At 44.1% G+C, this 25,798-nt stretch overlaps 1 protein-coding gene across 4 annotated transcripts in view; it reads left to right on the top strand.

Annotated features, from left to right (window-relative positions):
• The window catches only part of zeb1b (zinc finger E-box binding homeobox 1b), a 48,960-nt gene extending 25,075 nt beyond the window's left edge, over positions 1–23,885 (top strand). For 3 of the 4 annotated variants that reach the window (XM_069511982.1, XM_069511980.1, XM_069511983.1), the window contains exons 2-8: positions 8,769–8,924; positions 14,159–14,320; positions 15,457–15,659; positions 16,257–16,362; positions 16,811–18,498; positions 19,895–20,075; positions 20,812–23,885. In XM_069511982.1, coding sequence (XP_069368083.1) covers positions 14,221–14,320; positions 15,457–15,659; positions 16,257–16,362; positions 16,811–18,498; positions 19,895–20,075; positions 20,812–21,560 — 3,027 coding nt within the window. In that variant the 5' untranslated portion in view covers positions 8,769–8,924; positions 14,159–14,220 and the 3' untranslated portion in view covers positions 21,561–23,885. The remainder of the gene's footprint in view (positions 1–8,768; positions 8,925–14,158; positions 14,321–15,456; positions 15,660–16,256; positions 16,363–16,810; positions 18,499–19,894; positions 20,076–20,811) is intronic. The other variant, XM_069511981.1, reaches the window with a different exon arrangement.
• The last annotated feature ends 1,913 nt before the right edge of the window (positions 23,886–25,798 follow it).

Here is a 25,798-nt window from a genome sequence, read left to right on the forward strand (position 1 = left end):
AGTGGGGAGCAGGGGGCTAAACCCTTCCTGATCACAAGGGGGAAAGGCCACTCTGCCCTGGGGAGAGAGGAAAGGACGATAAGGTGAGGAGTGGGGGTTATGACAAAAGAGCTTTTTGTAGATGTACGTTTACGGCATTAACCCCTTTCTCCTCCCCGTTTCACATGAATAACAAGAAACCACTGTGACATCTGAGCAATAGCCTAAGGCGGTGTGTTTGATTGTGTGTGTGTGTGTGTGAGAGACAGGCGCTGTTCAGGACATTTGGCCTCAGGAGTCTTGTGACAGAGCTGACATTCTGGAGAATGAGAGTGTGGTCAGCTGTTGTCAAAATGCCACAAAGAGCAGGATTTTTGACAAAAAAGACCTCTCGCTGCACTTTTTCATGTTAGTGTCAGAATAAGTGAAGCCACAGTAGGTTGTCAACATGGATCTCGGGCCACGGCTTCACTGAGGTGTGCTGACCTGCTGATTACGATACTGTAAACGCAACTGTTGTACAAATTTGATGTAACCAAAAAAAGGGCCACTTCTTCTGGACTTTGTACTGTCTGTGTATCTGTATACAAGTGTGTGCAAACTGTGTCTGTATGTGTATGGGTGTGTTTGATTTGTACAGCCTGTCCCCAATGGCCTGTCCCCTCAATGAGACATCTGTCAAGAAGAGCCACAGATTCAACACCTGACCTTTACTGAAATGCAGGCAACCACAGAATGCACACACACTAACATAAATGTTGTCCATTGCCCTCTCTTTTTAGTTCGTCTTTCTTCCCTCATCTCACCCCCTTTCCCTTTTTGTCTCTTCATTTTTTATTATTCACTCAATTTTCCACCCTTGCTTCAACCTTTTATGACTCCCTTTCCCAGCCTCCACTTCTCCTCTGTGCTCTCTCTGACTTTTTCTCTCTCAGTCAGTCTGACACTTTGTGACACTCCCTCCCTGGGGCAGCCATCATTTCAGATGAGCATCGTATGTGACAGGCCAGCTTTGTCTTTTTAAGCCATTAGCGGTTCCTCTCCTCCCACCCTGCCATCCTTCCTCTCTGTTTACCTTTCCTGCAACATTTTGTGATTGTGCGCACACATCCCTTGTTGCTGACTGGCAATCTTTGTTTTAATCTACATAACAAACACAGTCTCGACTAGAGGGAGGAACTGATGAGTAAAATGTTTCACTCTTCTTAATAACCTGATGTTAGATTTACTGATTCTAGTCTGTGCTAAGGTACACTTACAGGTACATAAGATCTAATAAGATTTTCCAGTTGGAGAATTGTTTTGCAGTATGTGTCCCTCCCTCTTCATAGGCCAGTGTAATTCTCCCTGCTCTGTACTCCCCCACAGTAAACTGTCAAGCCTAATACAGGCAGGAATGTCCAGTCACCTGCTCCTAAAATGCAACAGCCCTGTGCTACACTAACCTAATATAGACCTGCACTACTCAAGCAGGTTGGATAACACCGTTATTGCTCATTGCATATATTTAAACACACACCTCAGTGTGCCCCAGCTCAGCTGTTAGGCCACAGTCCTTCTGTGTGGAAACTAAAAACTAAAAGCCAGGCCATTCTATGATATTATTAAATTGTAGACATTGATTGAATTATATCAGATTGAAAATATGCTCAGATAACAAAAAAATGTGGATTAGGTGTTTATTGCATTTACTATATATTTGTGTAATAGTTAATGTACAAAAAACACAATATATTTATGATCCCAACATTGAATTTTAAATGATCCCTTACAGATAAAACCATGCGGTACTAACTGGAACAAATGGTAGCATTTCAGGCGTGTTAAGCATAACTTGGAAGTACTCAGCCATCTGACCCATGTGTATCTATGACAGCGTTTGGATCAAGCTGTGAAATTGGACTCTGTTGTCTGACAACACATAGAACAGGCTCAACTGTTTGGCCTGCCTCTTGTTGATCATAAATGATTAGAACACCTCTGGATGCATTCGCCTGTTGTGCGGCCTTAATGCATGAGCGGATGATTTTCACGGGGCTCAGACAGTATCTGCTGACCCAGTCGTGTTCCCGTCATTAGCGTTGAAGCAGCTGGATAAAAAGTAACCAAGGCATGTAATGAAGTTTGATGCTGCTGATGTAACCGGCTACATTTACACAGGCTGAATACCTTTAGTCAGTTGCTCTAATAATATCCTCAAAGAGTCTCCTCTAAAAATGTCAGTCCTAGACACAAACTGGCAAAATCAAAGGGAAGAAGACCATTATTCCACTGTGCAGCTTTCACAACCCATCAGTCTGTAACTGCAGCCTGAATGGAGTCTGACAGCAGAGGTGGCAGGGACATTTCATTTTGCCTGAAACACTCCAACGAGTCTTGACGGAGGCTAATGTAACATTAGCCAGTTTGCGTTTGTTTGGCTGCCTGGTGATACAGAGGTGATGCTCTTCACTTTACCCAGGTGTGATGCTAATGCTTTTCTGCAAGGCATAAATATTTGTGTTGCTGTTTCGGTGTTGTGTCTGTGTTCGAGGTCATTTTTATTGCAGTCACCAGTGAATGTGTGGCATTGTGTGGTATCACTTGAGTTGCTTTCATACATGTACACTTTAATAAAGCTCACTCGTAGGAACTGTATGTTTCAAAACAAATGTAAAATCCCTTGAACCGGACATTAAACAGACCATTATCATGTCTAATGTTTGAATTGGAGAGCGTGCTCTACCGAAGTGCCACACCTTGCCAAAATCGATTAGAATACCTCCAGTAGGTGACGACAACTCTCCAGACCTCATTCTCTGGACATTGTCTGGACTTAGTATGTGAACACGGTTTGGGTTTAAAGGTCTAATGGCTGATAGTCCACTGACAGGAACAAGGCGGAAAACACACTGTGACGGATGAACCGTAAAAAGCATAAAAATGGAGCAGAGAGGTAAACGAGAGAGCAGAAGGAAGGTGTTGCCATAAGCGTGACTGCAGGTTTTCTGGGCTTTACAGAATCAACAGCAGATGTTTCCTCTCCTCACCTCTCTTGTTTTTTTCTTACCCTGTGCACCCACCTCTTCCCCACCTTCTCTTGCCTGCCTATATTGTGCATGGCCAGATCAGTGTGCTGGGTGGGCATTCTCTCACTAGAGACCTGCTGAGTGTTTGAGAGCTGGAGCAGGCCTCCTCACTGATGGAGGGAGACTGATGGTACAGAGATACTCTAAGTAGGTAGCATGTGTCGGTGGGAGCTTTGTTGGGTAGCCTCCATTATTTGGAATGTTTTTTCTTAGGTGAATGTTTTACTCATCTAATAGTTCATCACAAACTTCTGTGATGGATACGCAGCCAGGGTCACGCCCCCTCTCATAATGATTGAAAGCCTTCTAAATACTAAGCATGCGTTTTTACGACATACAGGACACACATACAAACTCTTCACTCTCACTTAGGTGTACCACTACCAGAGTTATTATCTTGCTGTCTCACCTCCAACATAAACATGGGTGACTAGTGTAAACCTGGTGGCCAAGGCATTGCTCTGTGCGTGTGTGTGTGTGTGTGTGTGTGAGTGAGTGTGTGGTGTGATCACACCCTCCGGTCCCTACCAGCCCACCCTGCCTTATTTAGAAGAGCTGAGAGGAGCCAGAAGCAGCAACACTCAGAGGACACCCGGTGTAACAGAATGTGTGTGGCTCATCACCATCCTCATTACCCCTGGAGAGAAATACTATTGCCTGCTACTACCATTTGTACCTGGAACAACCTGTGACTAGAAATGCAGTCTATTATCAGGCTGTCATTTTGGCACAGCAGCACTATTAGGTCTAACTAAGAGTAATACAAATAATGTTCTTTTTGGAAAAGGAGCATTCCACAATCTCTAAGGTGCAGTTAAATCTTTTTTTGTGTGTTGCTTTTCCTAACACTCATTAACACCCACGACTTCCTTTACACTTCCAAGTGTCATCATGCAGATTAAGAGAACAAAAGTCCTTATTAGCAATACTGTTATCATGGAAAGTGCTCATCAGATGGGAGATGAGTGACCCGCAGAGGCCTATTAGCTCACATGCTAAAACCTTGATCAGCATCATTAGGAAGACAAGAGCCCATTGTCTCCGAGCTCACCTCTGAAATGGTTCCTGTGAAGAGCTGTGCTCCACAGGTTGTTGAAGTGCTTTGCTTTTGATGGAATAATCTAACCAATTGTCTGCATTATCCCTGTATTGTTATTTTACAGTTGAATTTCCTGCTCTAATCAATTAATGAAACATTTTACATTAACTGCACATAAAGGAATAATTCTCAGCACTGCCGGGTGCTATTTTTTATTTTTTTTGTCAAGTCCACAGTATGTGCAGTGGGTCTGCTTTTTTGGCCTCCCAGCCTAATGACTAAGAGTCACTTGATGTTGTTTGGGGAGCTAAATGTTGTGCTGTGTATCTGTGGAGGATATGACGTATTCCTAAATGCGACTGGCCTGCTATGGTATTGTTTGCAGACAATTCTAATGGAGAGACTGTGCATTAGCCACTAAGCAAGGATAGGAAACAGACTCTCTGGACCCCTTGTGCCCTCAACAGTTAACTGAGCGTGTGATCCCTTACTGTTGTGTCCACATTTATATGTCTTAACTGCTAGAACCAAACAGTCTTTGTCTGTTCTAAATGGTTTCGCAAGTTGGAGGCAGCCTGCGAACAGGCAAACCATGAAAAATCCCCAATTCTTTTGTTTTGTTATTGGCACTTGAGTTGACCTTCCTGACTCTGTGGGAGGAAGGCTGTTGTTTTAACAAAACCAGCAGCGTTTACCTCAGAGCTGAATGAGGCGCCTCACCTTGAGACGGCATACTTGAGGTTTTGAATGGCACAGCTTTGTTTTACTTTGGTTCAAGCTGGGTTTTTTTTGTAGTGGTTGGCTTCCCTGAGAAAATGGCATTGCAGAGCCGCAAGGGCAGACTCTGTGACGGCAGGGTCTGTACTCTTTGAGGATGCCTGTGGTAGTTTCACCAGGGCCTGCCTGGCTCCAAGCTCCGAATGAGATAAGTGGCGTACCTCAACGAGGGAGCCTTGTACCAAGGCTAAATATAGAGACACAAGAGAGGTAGAAGGGCAGACAAAGAGTTGCTGCTGCTCATGGTGAGTCAATCTGTCTAATCACAAGCAGAACAACAGCAGACCTGGAATATGTGTTAGTCAGTTGACTAAAATTAGTAGCAGGGAGAGAGCACATCCTTTTGATCTGTCTCTTTAAGAGACAAACTCAGAGAAAAAGTGTTTTGGTTGTACATTCCACACATACCACCTACATGTTTTGGTATGGTGCGGAAGTTCTGCACCCAAGATGTATAGGTCCTGAGTCCCATACAGATGTCCTTATAGTTTATGAATCAAGATAAAAGCTTACTTAAGATGGTTATATGTTTTTTTCAAAACATATAGCCTTTACATATCAAACTTTACATATGTGACCGTGTCCCCATCCAAAGTAACTCCAAGCACAGAGATATAGCTCCCTCCCACAGAGGTTGAAATGCTGCCATTCCTGGCTGGCATGTCTCAGTGTAGGAGAGGACAAACTAGGCAATCTGGTGTTTGTTAAAGTTGATTTTAAATTCCTGAAAAGTCTCTTATTTAATCAGATCAATCAGGCCAAGATCAAACTGCAAGTGTCTAAAATAAGTGTCAACACGTTTACACAATAACAGGACGGAGTCTACAAAATGATCCCCTTCCAACAGGATAATGTTGGGTCTGTTTTGGGAGTAACCCACCCAGTCACCCATTCCTTTGCTTGTAATTGATACAACATGGCAGGTGTCACAACAACACAACCCTGTCTGCAGCAGGCATTTTTAAGTGCTTGCTTGCCAGCTTGTGTGCAGGCATCAATAATTCTGTCAGGATTAGAAATGTGGGTAATTTAAATCAAGACATGATACAATATTTTGAGATTATTGAGTTTGCATTTATTGCAAGAATCTTCCAGATGCACTGGATGTTAACTGTTGTTAACTGTGTGTGAACATGCGATCTATGACCAGAGGTAAAACTAAGTTAAAGCCATAGCCATGGTTACAAGCTATTATTTTTTCTCAGGTGCTCAGCTCCCTGTAACCTATGTAGGAAAGCAAACTTTTAGAAGTAAGCACTTCACCTCATCCACCTAGCAATGCTTTCTCTCTCAGATGCGTAGGAGTCATCCTCCTGTTGTGTGCTAACATGCTAGCGCTAATGAGGCCAGCTGTCCAAACGCTCAGCCGGTCAGCCAGAAGGGACTGCAGCCTTTGTTGATGCTAGGTGTTACATCTCCTGTTGGAACACACACTTTTGTTTCAACACCGCCAACCATTTGGCACAGGAAGACCATCTCTGTTCGCTCCCCACACCACGCTCCATCCTTTTACTCTTTCTCTCACCCTATTTGCTGTACTTTGCAGCTCCCGTTTATATTATCCCGCTCGCCGTTACCACCTCCTGTCTGTGCACACCACGCATTGATTTTCTCTCCACAGCTTTATGGTTGATCATTTTCTCTTGACACCATCCGTGGAGAGTGTTGCCTTTGTAATCGCTGACCTCAGCTCCACACCTGAGTAGCTGTGGCCCTAAACAGCCTCTCAGACCTGTCCTGAAGTACCTTCTGTGTGAGAATGAAGAGTTGCACCCTGTTTGGGCAGCTGAATGGACAATATATCACCTGGCACAGTTGCTCTGACAGAAAAGAAAGGTGGGAATAGGGAAAAAGAGGTAATGTAAGGGAGACAGGCAAGAAGGGAGAAGCATGAAATGTATACAGCCTTGAATTGTGATTTAATTTAATTAATAACCTGCTTAACTGAATCCCATCTTTGTGACTCTCAGGGCTTCACTCCTACTAGCTTGCCGGTTTGAATTTATATACTATAGCATGTAGCGTGGAGATAATCCAGGTACAAGGGATGTGTGTCATCTTAAAAACTACAATGCTGTGGCACCAGCACATCATGGTTAAGAGAAAGAAAATGTGGAGTGAGAAATAGTGTGGAGAGAGGAAAGAGGATGTGAATGAAAAAGCTCTCCCGACGAACACCGATAGGATTTTGCAGCTGCAGCACAGCGGCGTTGACCCTGCGAACGACTCGCCAAATAAGAAAGCTTCTCCCTCCTCCACCACCTTTCATCCATCCACCCCCACACCTCCTTCCTCCTGCCTCCCCCTCAGCCTGAACCCTGCTTGTCTTCGGGGTCTGTGTGAATTCCAACCGGTTGTAGTGACCCGCACTATGCAGAGAGAAAGGGAGCGACCTCAGCAAAACAATTCTCATTGATTGAAACAGAGGATCATGATTCTCCCGAGAAGAATATTAGCAGCCACTTCAGAAAGAGGTGGGCGAGTGGGGTTGGGGTGAGGAGAAGATAGAGAGATTGAGAAAATGTTCAGGTGCTTTGTACTGGCACGGTATATTCAGCGAGTGAATGCAGTTGGTGTGTGCATATGTGTGAGTGCTGTGTGTGTGATGTGAGATGAAGTAGCCGGAGAGGTAGTTTCAGTGCTGCAGTCCGGGCCCTCTGCTGACTGGGCTGCTCTCACAGGAGAATTGATTTGGCCTCCGAGAGGATCTGTATCTCTCTCAGCGGAACAGAGGGATGGATGGTAGAGAGAGAAATGGAAGAAGAGTGGGTGGAAGTAACACAGGTGGAATTGAGAGACAGAGGAACAGGGTGGAAATGAGAACACACACACACACACACACACACACACACACACACACACACACACACACACACACACACACACACACACACACATCTGAAGAACACAGTTGGTCAGGAAAATTTACTCCCCATAATAACCCTCTCTGTTGGGGTGGCTGTCTCTGATTCTCCTGGCTCCTCCAGCCCATAACACAACCGACCAGGTCACACCGACTCCCACACAGCACACACACCACTTCTGCTTGCAATCTAATGATCTCACACTGGTACTGTCTGTGTGTCCGCAAGTGTTTCAAGTGTGAATTTTCTCTGTTTCTCTGCAACACAGAGCGTGTTGTTCAAGAGCTTGTTATCCCCCTGGTATGGGGACATAGTGATCAGTGTGTCTGTGTGTCAGTCCATCTGTAATCATTTCGTAGGTGGAGCTGAAAAGTTTTTATAAAATTTTTATTTACTTTATCAGGTGGTGAAGTTGATGCTTTAGGTTTCATGAAAATGTGTGTTTTCATTGGAACGAGTTTGACTTGTTTACAGAGTATGGATTAAAAGGCATAAACTTGTTATCGCAGGCATTACTCAATATTTACATCTGGGTGGGTGCTCTGGGCATTTGTCCTCTCTTTATGACTCTTGTTTTTACTTTAGTTTCCAGTCTTTCTTTGGTTTACATTTGCATAATTTTATCTACATTAAGGCGTCAATAATCACCATTTGCATTATTCTTTAATAGCCCCTATTAACACCCTGAGTCCCCACTTTAACAACCCACTTTCCCCACAGGGATCATTTAAGTTTCATCTAATCAACTGAAGTTGGGCCATGATCTATTTAATTGGTGTTTCCAGCTAACTACACCCTCTTCCTTCAACCATTCCCTCTAATAGTTTTGACATTTACTGTATATTTAACCTTTACAACTCTCGGCCTTTCACATTCAGTACTCATAATCAAGGAGCTCACACAGTACCCCTACCATTATCTTTATTAAGGATAGAAATACTAAAAGTGTAGCCTGTTCACTCTCCCTTTAAGACTAATTAAAGAGTTGACACAATCAGACAAGTCATTCTAACCTCTGTCCCCCGTGTTCCCTTTGCGCAGTGACTAACTACAGTAATGTGGTGGAGGCCGGCTCAGAGTCGGACGATGAGGACAAGCTGCACATTGTGGAGGAGGAAAGTAGCCTGGCGGATGGGGCCGACTGCGACAGCACCCTGCCAGATGATGAGCTCCCCAGGGACCACTGCTGGGACCGAGGTGAGACTCATAGGGTGCATTATAATTATCGCACATCCATGCTTAAGCATGCAAACACACATCACCAACTTCACACTCACCACTTCAGATGTACTGCTGTGAAATTGTAGGACAACAGCGCTTAATACACTGTAGCTGCCTTCAGACATGCACTGAACTCCAGATTCCTGATATTATCCAGAAGGGCTTTTTGTGCCGAGTCAGTTGCTGCAGACATTCTCTCGAGTTTCTCCCACCAGCCCCCTAGTAAAAACGCTGGATAATGCCCACAGTGAGCCCATATGAGAAAACAGCAGAAGATTCTCCACAGGATTCACTGAGAGCAAGTTAGTGTGTTGATGACGTTTCTAACACACGGCAGAGGCAAGTGAAAAAAATAAAAAGAATACAAATATCTCAGAATGACTCAAATGTGAAGACATTTGAGTCACATACAGCTAGCATCTGAAAATGACTTATTTGTGAGAATTTTCTTTTACTGAGAGTTGGTCAATTCAGAAAGGCAGAATGACTAGTATCCACTAACCCTAACCCACTAGTATCATCAAAACTACACTTGTAGATTTAAATCATTAAGTCTCGTTCCTGGGTCAGTCCTGTCATCACGAGGCCGACAAAGGTTTGTTGAAAATGATAGCTACTCCTACTTTCTCAGAATAAGAACAGTAGTTACAGATGCATCCAGCACATAAAAGCATATTTTATCTTTTTGTTACGACATCAATTGTCTGATCTCATTTTGGTCTCAGATGACGTGATGTGGGGCTAAGTTAAAAAATGTCTCAATGACATCTGTGCGCCGTTAAGTACCAGGCTTTGTCTCATTGTGAAGCGCGGAGTGTGAGGAAGCAGGTACTACATGTGGTGGATTTCTAACCAAGGCAGGAAGCGTGATATTAAACAAAGACAATGCCAACAGAGGGAGAGACCTTCAAGCACAGAAAACAGCCTTGCGAGCACAGAACAAGTGGAGAGGTTTACAGCACTGGTGGGCATTGGAGGGGCCTCAGTGAACTTCTTTTTACCTCAAACCATGAGGAAGTGACATCACAGGCAGCTGACGTCCACAGGAAGGGCTGACACACACACATGCACACATACACAAACTCCTCCAAACAACAATTACAGGTGCTGAAGGATGTTGCTGTTTCAAGCTGGGCTCAAGGCTTCCATGCTGTGCTCCTGACCTGATACTGCATGTGTGTATATAAATATGCGTCAGTGGACTTGTGAGGCTGTGCCAAGTACAGTATGTGCAACAATGTGACAAGCCCATATGTAATTAAACACGTTGATGTGATATTCAATCACAAGAATATTTATTGTAGAGTGTTGCATCTTGCAGTTTTTGGCTGAATTTCTCACGGGTGAGACTGAGGGGGAGCGTTGATTTAGCAATCGGCCAACTTAGCCTTAGCAACCTATCAATGTAATTTAGGGAGGGACTTTTTAGAAATTCTTCTTCCATGAGTTTACCTCAGTTTCAGCTCAGTTGGTTTTAGTTGCATGGTTTCTGACCTGTACACGGTGTAGCCACCTATTCCCCTGACTATTCCGTCATTTTCATCACTGCTCTCAAGCCGCACCTCTGTGCTTAAAGGGAAAGTTGTAGGAAGAATAATGTCATTGGTTTTGGCCGGGGTTCGTGAACATTAAACACTTCAAAAACATAAGTTACACTGTAACAGCTCAGCAAGCTGGCTCTGCTCCACAGTTCTGCCTGATCAGGCATATTTTCTTTTGCCTTCACTCACATACACACGCAAACACATGCGAGTACACACACACACAGACACACACACACACACACACACACGCCTCTCTTCATCCTCTCTAGCCCTCATCTCATACATCAAGCAACATCTATGCTGTCACTCTAGATGGGTCTGATGAAACAAGCCGAAAGCCACAGTCCTTTAAACAAACACACTTCTCTCATCTCTCATCCCTTCATCCCTCCCTTTGCTGGTTTCACTCCTGAGAACAGAGAATTCTCTGGTTCAGCCTTGAAAAATGACCACCACCCACTAATCTTCTCCTCAGCGTAGCCCAGTTTGCTTCAAATTAAAGCCTTGACACCCCGTCTCCTGAGACTGCTGCACTCCAAAACCAAACAGCGTTTTTTTCCAGCCCTTTGCCATCTCTATTTTCCTGCAATCCTTTTCTTTTTTTGCATTCCCATTCTCTCTCTCTCTCTCTCTCACTGTGTCTCTTGTTCTGAATCATCCCTCTTGATTATAAGGTATCATGGGCCCCCTGCTAGCTGTCATTACTCATTCACTCTTAAATGATTATGTAGCAGTGGAGCAGCACAGTGCTGGTGCGGTACACTGCAGCCTGCTCTCCTCTAAGAACAGGCCGACTAACTCCAGGGAGGAGAAGGTAAAGAGAGAGAGTTAACTTGGGAGGGCCTCTGCTCTACATTTGATAAGTTGTAGAGCATGATTACATCTCAGAGAATAGGCAGGGTGAAGTTGGAGAGCTTGGATATCATGATGCACTTAGTGACAAAGACCAGGTTTAACTGCATGGAACTATAGCCTAAAGCTGCAAGAAGATGAATTCTGAGAGTGTTTGTTGGGCACTCATGCTGCTATGCATAATTCCCACTAGCAGTGATGTTACAAGGCTTTCAGGCGCGATGACACTCTTTCGCAGTTGGCCTGACACTATGTCCCCTAGAACACACAGGAACACCTACATTCCTATGTGCTATATGTCATTATGTGATGTTAAAACAGAGACACCCTTCTCAGAGAGCTATTAAGAAACACAAGTGGAGACTGAGCAGAAATGTGTCATAGCACTAAGCCAAGGTGGAGCAAATCATCCAACATTTGGAAATACCGCTTGTCTTTCCATTAACTTATCTCCTCAGTTTAACGTCTTAAACTTAACTAGCAATGGTGGAATTTTTCCAGCGGTTTGTGAAAATCCTTATCAGTCATATGTCTCTCCCTGTGCAAGATAGAATCACTTGGGTCTGGTCTGGATGCACGACCACAGGAAGCAGTGGGGGCAGAGGTGAGCCAGGCCAGGAAATGCATCATGGGATAGCGCTGTATCATGTTGCAGAGATGTGGGCAGAGAATGATGAGAAAGGAGTGTGGGAAAGAGGAGAGAGTAGGTGGTCTGCTTATTTTGTTCTAAGACATACTGTAGTCAGGTTATGCTAGGTTTTTTTGGATTTTCAGAACTGCAACAGAATGTCCCGCTACAGCCTCATGGGGCCGGAGTTCTGTGGCTGCTTTCCACTTGTGCAGTGGTGCATTCACATCCCTGCGTCAGCACATAAATGGCCTGTGTGATGTTTCATGTCAGGGGAGCAGACTGATAACACAGAGCCGCCCCAGAGAGGCTGTGAACCCCTCTGGCCTCGCTCTGCACTAAACAAAAGGACGAGAGAGCCAAACACACACAGACACACACACACACACACACACACACAGGCTGAGAGAAAACAACAGCTTGTCATACCTTTGCACCACAGGCCCTCAACTGGGACTCCACTTCACACACTTGGTCAACATTTAGTTGCCTGGAGGTGTGATTGTGTGTTTGATGCTGCCTTTTAGCAGCAGATGGGAGCTTAACACAGCTGGATCAGCACTTTCCTGCCTACTACACATATTTTACAATTTTTCTAAATTTCTAAAGTATCACCCTCATATCTGTCCGTTAAATTCAGTGGGTGGTTAACGTTGCTTAGCATTAGGACTGGAAACAAGGGGAGCTACATAGCGTGTAGGTGTATGTTTTAATTTACAGTCACAATGTTGGGTTATTTATTTCCAGTTAATAAAAATGTGGCAAACATGTCCAGGGGTGTTTAATTTATGCGGTTGAGGTCGTGGGAGAAAAGCTGTGTGATATGTCGGGGTTAGCAGCACTTAATGTGTTCCTGACCCTCCACTGTGGGATGAGAATTCCTCATTTTGACTTTCTCAGCACCTGCTGTTGGGTCCTGCTCGACACACACATGCACACACATGCACACACACACATACACATTCTCCAGCAGACAACCTCCTCCTGGATTATCTCTTATGTGTTTGTGTCAGGGTGGGAGGTTTCTATGAATGGTCTTCAATAACCATAGCAACAAATGACTCTCCTATTGTTTTCTGGCGTTATTAAGGTGCACCAGAGGAAGCCAGAGCAGGGCTGTACGTAACACTACTGGCATTCCCTGTGCGTCCGTGAGTCATGAGGCGCTACACCTGTTCCCATCTCCGCGGAAAACGCAGCTGGCCCTTTGGTCTTTCAAAGCACACAATTCACAAAACACAATCCTCAAATCTCCACTTGCAGTGGGAGCGCTTAAATCAATCCATAAAACATCTGCCTTATAAACACCTCCACAGTATCCTCAGTAGCCCATCTTTGCTTTTAGCTGATAGCTCACCCTTGTAATTATTCTCTGTAATGATACACGCAGGCACACTAACATATCCATAGAGGCATAATGCTCGGTTTAATCGCAGACACACTATACCTGGTTTCCGGCCTCCACATCAGGAAACGATGGGTGAGCAGAGACGGAGAGAGGGAAGGAAGCATTCGTTTCATCCTCTACGTTGTCCTCAGGTTACACATCCTACAAGCCACTGCCTGGTAATTAGTGCTCGTTAGACGTTAGCTAGCCGTGCTTATGTGATGTGGAGGAGGAACGCGCTGAGCTCCCACATGCAGGTTTTTATTTGCTTGGATTTGAAGCACAGTCTGAAGGCCAGTGTGTGTGTGTGTTTGTGAACATGTGTATGCATCCTTTCCTGTGCGATTCTATCTGCCACAATACATCAGGACAAGATTCATCACCTAATTATCAGCCCCAGTGTCAACAAGTACCTTACCTAACACTGTGAATAGCGGTTTGCCATTCAGTTCTTACAAAGAGCTTGACGCTCATGCAGTAGCCTGTGGCCTTTGATGCTAATTAGTTTTCTCATCCTATTATGAACAACAGCGTACACTTTTTTTCTCCCCGTGCCACATGCCTCATTCCATGCTGGTGAACATGTCATGATCAAGGGCTTGGACTGGAAGATCCAGTTCAGCTATAATGACACTCACTGTGACATTATTAGATTATTGCATTTCATACATAAAGGTTAAAGTTTCATATGCATAGCCTGCAACAATGCGGAGAGCATGTCAGCCATGAAATAACAGGGTAATCAATAATACCTTTTTGCAGGCCTGACTCTTATCAGTGTGTGTTTTTTGTCTCGCAGTGAAGGAGGATTGTGTGTCAGACGGTGAAGACAATGTGAGCACGGATGCCCTGGTGGAGGAGATGCTCCAGCAAGGAGACACAGCCGTCATCTACCCAGAAGCCCCGGAAGATGAGCCGCAACGACAGGGCACGCCTGATGCCAGTGTCCACGATGAGAATGGTAAAAGACAAAAGAGATTTTTCTCATCAACATAATTTTGGACCCCAGAATTACTTGTATTTGTTGTTTTTATTAATTGGTTTGTTAGCGTACACAGCATTGTTTTGTCCCTAAATCACACTAAATTACACACCAGTACTTCTTCTTCTTCTTGTTTGGTTTATTGGCGAGTGGCAACCAACATCAAGGTGTATTACCGCCATGCACTCTGTGTTTCAATATTCTACTTCATACAAACCAGCACTTCCACCCGTGATCTCATAGTCAATGAGCTGTCACACGATTACTGCACCTACCCAGTAATTACGCCCCCTGGAGATGGCTCTACCTGCTCCCTGTCTCACCTCAGGTGTTAACTCCATCCCATTAACGCCACTTTCCAACTTCATTACACACTCTGCAATTTGTTAAGTGCAGCACACTGGGCTCTTTTATGGCTCCCGGGCTTTTGCCTTTTACCTGCGAACACAGACTAGGGAAAAAAGAGAGGGAGGGGAGGAAGGAAAGGGGGGGGGAAGAGGAACAGCAACACCTGAGTAAATTTGTCACGTCTGTGCGAGCTCTGACTCACGGCTACCTGGCCAGTAATGTGTGTGCATTCCCATCCCTGGGCCCTCACCTGTCCCACAGGAGAACTTAATACATCACCTGTTAACACAGTAATGCTTTACCTGTGTGGGAGCCAGGCTACTGAGACCCTCTGTTCACCAGTATGGATCCAGACAGGTGGAAGTTGTTTACCAAGCTCACTTTTTCCAACATGCATGGGTGTTTTAAAAAAAAAAAAAAACTTCAATTGCACAATAGGTGTTCAGATGGTGGAATTTCAGGTGTGAAAGCTGTAGCTGCTAAGCAAATAATAAAAAAATTTAAAAAATAAAACAGTCCTTTAAAAGTGGAAGGTGTTACAATGGATCAGTAATCAGCCTCTTCCCGTTTGGTTACCTGGGTGCTGTTTACCTGAGAGGGAGGAACTTTCAGTGATTGGTGAAATCACACAGGAGTGTTATTGCAGCAGCCCATATGGAACATCAAAGAGTCCTGGCTGTTGACCATGTGTCTGTAACCCTTTCCTGTCCTCCCCACTTCCTTCTCTCACATGTCGTGACAATCGCTCCTCTTTTTTTTCCATCCAGGAACTCCTGATTCCTTCTCTCAGCTGCTCACCTGCCCTTACTGCACTCGCGGCTACAAGCGTTACAGCTCCCTGAAGGAGCACATCAAATATCGACACGAGAAGACAGAGGAGAGCTTCAACTGCCCCGAGTGCAGCTACAGCTTCGCTTATCGTGCGCAACTGGAGAGGCATATGACAGTCCACAAGGGCGGACGGGATCAGGTAAAAACTTTACACTTTACTCATGTCTGGATACTGATGATGCAATCACTGGTTAGACAGAAAAATCTCCCATCATGTTATCATGTAATCTTAAATGATGTAATTTTTATTCTGCTCTCAGTGTTTAACGTTGTAAGGGAACATTTGATTTAAATACTTAATGCAGCCAGATGAATCCTCTTTTAAGAACAATCAACTACTCTGGTACTATTACTACTTCTACTAATAAAGTGTACACATGAACATAAATATTTTAAAAGATTGACTGAAACCAAGCTGTAGTTTAATGTTTGTGCGTTATTATTAATTTGCTACAGTCTACACTTTACATTTACCTTTTCAGATTAGATGACTTGTGATTCATTTCAGTAGCACTCTACTTTTGCGTACTACACTAATCATGACAAAGTGATTCTAAATTACACAACCTGACATGGAAGCCTAGTCCTTCTTCTTTAGCCGCCCGCTTCCAAACATGATAAATAAACATGAACTTTTGCCCTCGATTGATTAATGACATTGTGACATGAATTAGTGGCAGTTCAAAGGTTGTGTTTTCATTGTGTATCTCACTGAGTGACCCCTCTCGTCTGACAGAGACACATCACGCAGTCGGGCGGCAATCGTAAATTCAAGTGCACTGAATGTGGCAAAGCATTTAAATACAAGCATCATCTGAAGGAGCACCTACGCATCCACAGCGGTGAGTGGACAACCCATGCTGTTACGATGGCAGCAGTGTGTGTGTGTTAAAGGGCGTGTCCGTGCACTTGAGCAGGTCTAGTGTACATGTCTTTGCCATGAGTCTCTCATGGCCACAGATGTTTCTGTTTCCATTGAAATCGTATTTATGTTTTATTTATGTTTGAGCCAATTCCATGTATTACATATCCATTGTGTTTCGGTCCATTGTGTGCTCTTCCTTAATGTGCCATAATTGTGTTTCTTTTTGCATTATGGGACAGCAATTAGAGAAGGGTTCCCAATGGTGCCATTACATCAGCGTTTGAGCATCGTTGAAACGCATTAGAGCTTTTTCCTGCCATAGTGCTCATAGCCTAGCTTGCTCATTTAGGTTCATTCACTAATGGAAACATGCCTCCCCTCCCCCTCTTTCTCTCTCTGTTCTACACATTGTGGTTTTTATTCAGGAGAAAAACCCTATGAGTGCTCCAACTGCAAGAAGAGGTTCTCCCACTCAGGTTCATACAGCTCCCACATCAGCAGTAAGAAGTGCATCAGCGTCATCTCAGTTAACGGCAGACCACGCTTGGGGAACACCAAAACCCAGACCCAAGGTCCATCACCAGTGCTGCCCACATCGCCCTCAGTCCTTCGCACGCAGATCAGGGAGAAGCTGGAGCACAGCAAGCCCCTGCAGGAGCAGCTGCCCCTCAACCAGATCAAGACTGAACCTGTGGACTACGAGTACAAGCCGACAATGATCACGTCCCCGACTGCCATGAATGGTGGGGTTTTCAACGGAGGTGCTGCTGCTCCTCTGGGCACAGTGCAGGCCGTAGTCCTGCCGACTGTGGGGCTGGTGTCGCCCATCAGCATCAACCTGGCAGACCTGCAGAATGCTCTCAAAGTGGCAGTGGACAGCAATGTCATTCGTCAGGTGCTGGAAAACAATGCCAAAAGCCAGGGGCAGTTGAACTCGGGGTTAACCACTGGAATACTCCACCCTCAGCAGCAGCAACTCATCTCAGCCATTAGTCTGCCTATTGTGGGTCAGGATGGAAATACAAAAATCATCATCAACTACAGCTTGGACCAGGGCCAGCTCACAGCCCAAAACCTGAAGAAAGAGCCTGGGCCAGACTCACCAGCTCACACCACAACTGACACTTTCAAGTCCCAGAAACTCCCAGAAGATCTTACGATCAGAGGCACCAGGTCCATTGAGACAAAAGAAAAAGAGGAAAAGACCACTAAAACCTGTCTCCTGTGTGATAACTGTCCCGGTGGGCTGGAAGCCCTCCATGCCCTCAAGCACTGCAAGAAGGATTGTCTCAGGCTGAATGGAGCAGGCCTGGGAAAGTCTGAGTCTGCTGTTGCTGCCCTGCTGTCAGAGGGAGGACTCTGCAACCAGCCCAAGAACCTCTTGTCCCTGCTCAAGGCCTACTTTGCTTTAAATGCAGAGCCCACCAAGGATGAGCTGGCCAAGATCTCTGACTCAGTGAGCCTTCCAGTCCATGTGGTTAAGAAGTGGTTTGACAAAATGCAGGAGGGTCAAATATCACTGGGTGCCCCGACACCTCCCTCAGAGGAAGAGGATACCTGTGAAGCCAATGGTGTGGTGTCTCTGGTCCCAGGCAAGGACAAATCCACTATGAGTCCTGCTGTGGGCCAGGACAGCCCTACAGAAGCCACCCCAGCAGAAATAAATGGTGATCACAGCTTGCCAGCATCATCACTAAACGTGAGAGCTGGCGGTCCAGTACCAGCCCAGACCCCTCAGAGCACAGATGGACCCCTAGACCTATCGCTGCCAAAGCCCTCCAGAGAGGAAGCAGAGAGAGTGGTGGCTAAAGCCAGCATGTACCCTTCTCCCTCCTCTTGCTTGACAAATGAGGAAGAACCCCTAAACTTAACTTGCACAAAGAAAGAGGCATCACCACTCTCAACCATGGGTACCAGTCCCATCGCACTGTACGCCAGCCAGCCAAGTGCCAAACCCCTCGACATTGTGACCACCATGCAATGCCTCAGGGCTCTAGCCACCAATAACAAACAGACTATCCTGATCCCCCAGCTGGCTTACACCTATACCACTACAGCAAACAGCCCTGCAGGAACAGAGATGCACGAAACCATCCACCTCAACGGAGTGAAGGTGTGCAACCGTTTATATTTCAATCTAGCAACAATTAAGCTTCCCTGTTCTGTTAAAATCATAGTTTGATATTTTGGAAAGCAATAGTTTTGTCTTTCAAGCAAACATATAAGATGATATGTAGTACCACTCTCACATATGCTTATAAAGCTACTGTCGGACACTTCGCACAGACTGGAGAAAACTTAGCCAGGCCACTGATTTAATTAACTTGTGACAAAGACAGTAGAAACAAACCGACAGAGAATACATAGGAGAACAGGGAAGAGGTAAAGTGGCAAAGTACTGACTCAAAAACAAAGATTCACAGGTAGTTAGTCTGAGTCAGGCAAACAAACACAGGCAAGGAGCAGGCAAAAATCCAAAGATCAAAAAGTCTTGTGGGGTTCATGAGATAAGAGAAGGCTACACTGGGGAAAACATGAGAGAACTAGTGTGCAATGAGGCTACAATGACAATGTGGCAACTAGGATTAAAGAATCCAGAGTATATAAGGGGTTTCTTGGAAACAACAGGAAGCGTTAGTGTCCTGACAAAATAAAGAATGACTTGAAAAACCGAGATGACATTACCTGACATTTGTCTTCTTTTGGAAAAAAGACACAGAATAAAAGCAACATATTTTAATATAACAAATCACATTAGCTTCAGTGTCTAATCCAGTAGCCGCTTTGAGAAGCCAGTGGATTGGAATCCCACTCTGTAGTCCAGATTATTACCTCTCATTGTTCAAAACCACTACAACATTATGAATAGTGTGAAAGCCTTCAAAATTCTCAATCAATAACTCATATACAGAAATGTCAGAATTCAGCTCTTTGTAAAAATAATAGCCCTTAATAGTTCTTCATTGTGCGGACACCTAATGGGCCCCTAAAGATGGATGTAGATCTCACTGTGTGTGAGTGATCTTCCTGGGCTGTCGCCCAGAGGACATGAGGCTGCACTTTACTGCAGCGCCCCTATTGATCTGCTGGAATCTGTTTAAACGCCACACCTCCGCCTGCCCCATTGATTTATTGTTGTTGTATTATACTTTTGTGTTAAGTGGATTGGCATAGACCTGCCTTGTAAAAAAGAGCCTTGTGTATATATATCTGCTTCTTAATAATGCCTCACATCCTCGTTCACTGTATCAGTGCATGTGTTTTAGCAGCCAGGGACAGGAGAGAGCTGCAGGTACACTCATAAGTGAACAGTGTGGTTGTTTCAGGCAAAAGAAAAGATTGGTTAAGTGTCCACAGAGACTGATGAGTAGGGTATGACACGGCATCAAGCACACGAACACTGCTCACTGGTATTCTCTGTTTTGAGTCATTCATTGTTTTTTTGCTGCGAAACAAACCTCCCTTTGAATTCCAACCAATGTATTAACACGATTTCTCATATTCTCTAGGAGGAGAGACAGGACACATGCTCGGAGGGCGTATCTACTGTGGAGGAGCAGAATGACTCAGACTCAGGTCCTCAGAGGAAGAAGATGAAGAAGACGGAGAGCGGCATGTACGCCTGCGACCTGTGCGACAAGATCTTCCAGAAGAGCAGCTCGCTGCTGAGACACAAATATGAACACACAGGTGAATACAGATTCTTCACACAAAAAACACACAAAACACAAGCACCAGTCACAGATGGAGCATGAATAATAATAAAAATAACAAAAAATAAATAAAAGGAAAGGGAACTTGTCTCACCATCACTCACTTTTTTGGATCCTGGGAAAGATGAGTCAGAGTGCGAGCAAAGGGGGATTTTGCGCTGCAGCATAAAGAGGGGTGGACAGCTCCATTCCAGCAGGTATTACTCAACATGCGTAGAAGAGGTCTGAGAATTTCTTTCAGCCAAGTCCCCACCTCTGCACTGCCAGCTCCTCATGTGAAGCACCAAATGTTGTAAGAGGCGAGCTCTGGTAGTGATTTGGATTGCTCTAAGATGATGATGCCGTGGCCAAGCTCAGGTCAATGCTCTCAGAGGCATTGTAGCTTTTTTTCTTTATTACTCTGATACCTGGCTTGAAAGCATTGTTCTCAGCTCCAAATGACCTCAGCCTAGGTGTAAGTGGCCTGGATAAAGTTTCCTTGAAGGTTTTTAAGCACAATTGTTGTGATTTAGTTGTATTGTTTTGATATGTTTTCCTTGGATACATTAACGTTATGGCAGCTTTGGCATTGTTCATGCGACAGTGTGGGGGTTTTTAGTGATTGTTCTGTTTATTGTTTCCCTCCAAAGTCTTTTTTTTTTTTTTTTTACTCGAGGGAATTGTCATTTATCGTAAATATGTTGACTCATATTATTTTTGGTCTTTCTGTGCAGGGAAGCGACCTCACGAGTGCGGCATCTGCAGCAAGGCTTTCAAACACAAACACCACTTGATTGAACACATGCGGCTACACTCGGGGGAGAAGCCGTACCAGTGCGACAAATGCGGCAAGCGCTTCTCCCACTCGGGCTCCTACTCCCAGCACATGAACCACCGCTACTCCTACTGCAAGAAGGAGACGCAGAGCCAAGGAGGAGACAGGGAGAGCCCCGAGGAGGATGGCGAGGCCCCGGCCGAGATGGAGGCCCTGAACCACGTGCAGATGCAGCACATGGCCCCTCTCCAGCTGGATTTGGATGAGCGAGGAAGCAGCACAAGAGAAGACGAGGAGAGCGAGGAAGAGGAGGAGGAGGAGGAGGAAGGTGTGGTAGACATGGATGACATCCAGGTAGTGCAGATAGGAGAGGAGGAGGAAGAGGAAGAGCAAGGGCAAGGGAATGAGGAGGAGATGGAGAGAGTAATGGTGGGAGAAGAAGGAGAAGAAGAAGAAGAAGAGAAATCAGAGATAGAAATGAAACCTGAGGAAGTGGAGGCTGACACGAGGCAGGAGGAGCTCACAGGCACTCAGGAAGAGGAGGAAGTCAAGATGGAGGAAGAGGAGGTGATGGATACAGAAGGAGGGGTGATGGAGGAGGGGAATGCAGAGGAAGAGGTCAGAGAGGAGAGCGGAGTCGAAACAAACAGGAACACGGGTTCTGAAGACGAGAACCAGACGCCGCAGGAGGAAGGAGATACTGACTAAAAGAGGAACCAGACTCCTCCATGAAACACAATCAGATTCCTCCTCTCCTCGTGCAGAGGAAGAACGCAGGAGATGATGTCTGGTCACTCTGACAGTTTGTTTCAGTTCACTACTGTGTAGAAATCCAGGTGTGCCTGAAAAAAATACTAGTGACTTTTCCACAGGAGAGCAATTTCTCACTGTTAGAAAAATCCATTTGTAAAGAAAAAGATGAAGACGAACACAAATTTTAACAAAGGAAATGCATTATACAGACTTTGGAAGCTAGAGCCGACATGTTTTAGATAATGTTTTATTACTAAAACACCTTGGGTCATTTCTTTTTATCAGTGTTACTAATTTTATCACTCATATTTTAACCTTTAAAAGCTGTACAGTTGGGAGATATTTCTATACCTTTTTATTGCCAATGAACAAAAAAAAGTCAGTATTTTATTAAGTTGGAAGGAAAATGAGAAAAATCCTGTGCACTACAAGTGGCTTGGTTTACCTTTGGATTAAGCAGTTGAGTTGTGTTGTCTACCCTTCAGTATTACCGCACTAGATATACCACATCATCCCGCTAGCAGATGTTAGCATTATTTTTCTTCTTTTCTTTTTTTGTGTTATTTAGATCAGATTGTGAGCCTTAAGAAGAAAAACAATGGAAGATGGACGGGTCTTTTCACTTTAGTTCCTTTTAGGACGTTTAGACACATTGTTGTCAAAATATCTATCAGTGTTTTGCAGGAATAGTTTGACATATTGGGAAATATGCTTATCTGCTTTGTTCGTGAGAGTGAGATGTGAAGATTGATACCAATCTCATGCCTGTTCGGTAAATGACCTGTCAAGAAACTTAGCATACTGTAGCATGAAGACCAGAACATGCAGGAAATATGATATTTCCTGCCTGATTAGGAAAAGTAGCTAGTGATGGAATCTAGTTAGTTTGTTTCCTGCTGTTTACAGCATTTATTCTAACTTAAACAAGCCACCCCCTGGCTGTACCTTGGTATTTACCGAGCAGATATGGCCGTGGTATCTTGTTGTCTCAGGTCTTAACATGAAAGCAAATGAGCGTAACATCCGTCATGTCAAGCTATTTTTTTAAATGTTCAGAGTGAGCAGAAAGGAGATGTAGAAAACTGTCTGACCCTTTCTTTACCCCTCCCTATAACCCCCTACCCAACACCCACCTGAGGCTTATGCAAAAAAGAATCAAACTAAAACAAGAGAAACATGCAAATCAGAAGTGCCACAGAATATCGCTGTCGAAGCTTCGCAGGTATGATCAGACCTGAGCCAGCAGAATCTAGCCGACCACAGAATCATGTACCATAGACTCTAGATGACTCGTTTTTACTTCTACGCAGAGCGACTACATGAATTACGATGCACATGTTTTCAAACGGATGATGATGATGAAGTATGATTTCCACTTGTTAACTGTGTCCTGCCTTTTTCAAAGCTTATTCAGTGCACTTGTTTAACACACCACGAAACGCTCAAATGTCTCTTCAGGTAACAAAATGTAGGCAAATCCCAGGAGTTTAATTCAACAAAGTTTTTACCTGTCAGTATTATTTTTGTCTCTTATGTTGTTTTATGTTCTGTTCTGTTCAGTGTGTGTACTGTATGTTTCCAGCAATGGCAGTATTATCCCCACCCCCCAATGAGATGGGTATTTCTGTTTAGTCCTAGAGAACTTTTATATTTATGTGTCTTATTTTTTATATTTCTTTATGGTTATTTATTACACTATGTAGTGTACAATACTGTAGTTTGTATTAATACGATAATATATTTTAGTATGGAAAAAAAATGATTCAAAGGCAACTACAGCTACACGCCTGGAAAACGAGACTCCGGCATACTGAAGTATGTTTTACGAACAAACAAAATTATGTTTTTCCTCGGGAAAAAGAAACCCGCACCCTGCAAGCCTGAAAATTGGAACCTGTGACCTCTCTGCATCCATTCTCATGTTAGTTTAGTTTTCTTTCCCCCTCTCTAATATAATGCTACTGAACTTTTGAGAAAAAAAACTAATTGTATGTCTAATAGCATGAGTGTGTGCTGTTGTATTGAAGGATGATGCTTAACCACACAAACTGTCCTTTTGCCAAGCCAAAATAATAATGACGTATGTTCTTATGTTTTTATTTGTGCCAATTTGTTACTTTATATGTCAGTGTCAAGACCACACCCACTTTTATATGCCCCCGCGCCCCTTTTAACACCCTCATCTTTTTTTATAATGATTGTTTTTTTTGTTTTTGTTTTCATTTTAGTTCATTTTTTATGACTCCCCATCTCACAATAAAATACATCAATTACAAGCTGCTCAGTTTGTGATGCTATTTTTATTAAGAGATTTTAAAGTCATATAATATTAGGTTGTTCACATTGTAACATTCAAGTAAATATTATAGTAAAACATTTTAGCCAGGGGCCATTTATAAAAAACAGAACGGGACGAGATTGGGATCAAACTGCCGACCTTCTGATAAGTGAACAACCCTCTCTTCCTCATGAGGTACAGCTATAAGTGTGTAACAGGTACACAGACACTACAGGGTCCGAACTGGGCTCTAAACAAAAGCAGTGTCACCGTTATACTGTAAATGCCTTTGGCTGCAAAGGACCAACTAAAGGTATAAATATTTGTTCATGAATGGTCCTTAAAACAAATACATTCAGTTCCTGTACAGTCTAATACAATCCAGTTCAACTGCTCTGCCATGATACTTAATTACATTTATCATGTATTTGTTCTGTACTTGAGTACATTTGTTTTCAGGTACTTGTACTCCACCACATATATCTGCAATTATCTGCACTTTCTGCTCCACTGCATTTTCACAATGCACCGTGTTACATGTTTACATTGTTTTTTTTTTAAATAAATAGTTCTACATCTAATAAATAACAAGAAGGAAATTGGTTCCCTGATCCAATCAGAGTGGGCCTGTAACTTTAGACCCCGCCTCCTGCAGCAGCAGCATCACTGGTGAAGAAACACCACAGAGTCTCAGCCATAATGATAATAATGATAAAGAGTTTGATTAGGGAGTGGGCTACTTTTACTTGTAATACTTTTATTTAAAAGCAAGTACTTAGTTTTACTCAAGCAGAGAAGTTAATATTGTACTTGTACTTTTACCTGAGTTAATTTTGTCTGTGTATTTGTACTTTTACTTAAGTAAAATATTTGAGTACTTCATCCACCACTGATTTCAATGATTCTAGCTCTCAGGACATAGAGGAGTGTATTTCATGTATTTAGATCGTTTGATCATTTACAGCGACCCTTCAGAAAGATGTGCTAAGCTAACTAGTTGCTGGCTGTGCGTCTCTGCCCACGTGTGAGCGCTCTCACCTGTTTCTAACCTTCTGTCGAAAAGCATATAAACATTTTTATGACCCCAAACTGTCGAGCTGCTCTTTAGAATTAAACTGTGTTACATGATGAATATAATGAATAAAGCAGCAGTTATCAGTTAGTCCAGTGTGCCGGGTAGCAGCCCAGCCCAAGGTCAGCCCTATTGATCCAGATTAGGTTTCAAGAAGGGTCGACCCGCCTCCTGCCTCCGCAGCCACGGCCCCTCCAGCGCCATGAATTAGTAATGGAATGGACTAAAAATCCATAGTGTGTTGAGCAGTTGAAAATGATACAATATTTGATAGTTCTCTCTCTCTCTCTCTCTCTCTCTTTTCTTTGTTTAGTCTTTCTTCAAACTCTGCGTCCTGAGGGCGGAGGTAAGACGTGGCGGGGGTGGAGCTGGATTGATGCTTTATAGGACAGCTCACACTGTAACATTACTGTGTCAAACCGTCCAGCAGCATCTTGTAATTGTGCCTATTATAAATGTCGTTAACAGTGGTCACAGCAGCTCACTCTGAGACTCTGGAAAGGTCAGGACGGTGAGTGTAGCCCGTGGCTGCGCGTTCAGGATGCACGGCCGTTTTACAGGCTTTCAGTCCAATCCTGGACCTACAGCCAAGATATTGCCATATGTTCTGCTGGGCTCAGCATTTCAAAGGAAAATTGAAAAGCTATAACTGCTAAGAGGATATGGAGTGCTCTTGCCAATAATGGTGCAAAAGCCTGATGAAGTATCGTGGCTGCCGGGACTCTGACACCAAGCCAAGCCCAGGGGGCTGCAGCTCCCCGGGGAAATTTAGAGAAAAGCCTGGAGGAGGAGGAAAGAAAAGCCAGCGCTCAGGAAATAGCAGTCACTTAAATATCATGTTCA

The sequence above is a fragment of the Paralichthys olivaceus genome, chromosome 17, assembly GCF_024713975.1.
Source record: "Paralichthys olivaceus isolate ysfri-2021 chromosome 17, ASM2471397v2, whole genome shotgun sequence".
Taxonomy (NCBI): Eukaryota; Metazoa; Chordata; class Actinopteri; order Pleuronectiformes; family Paralichthyidae; genus Paralichthys; species Paralichthys olivaceus.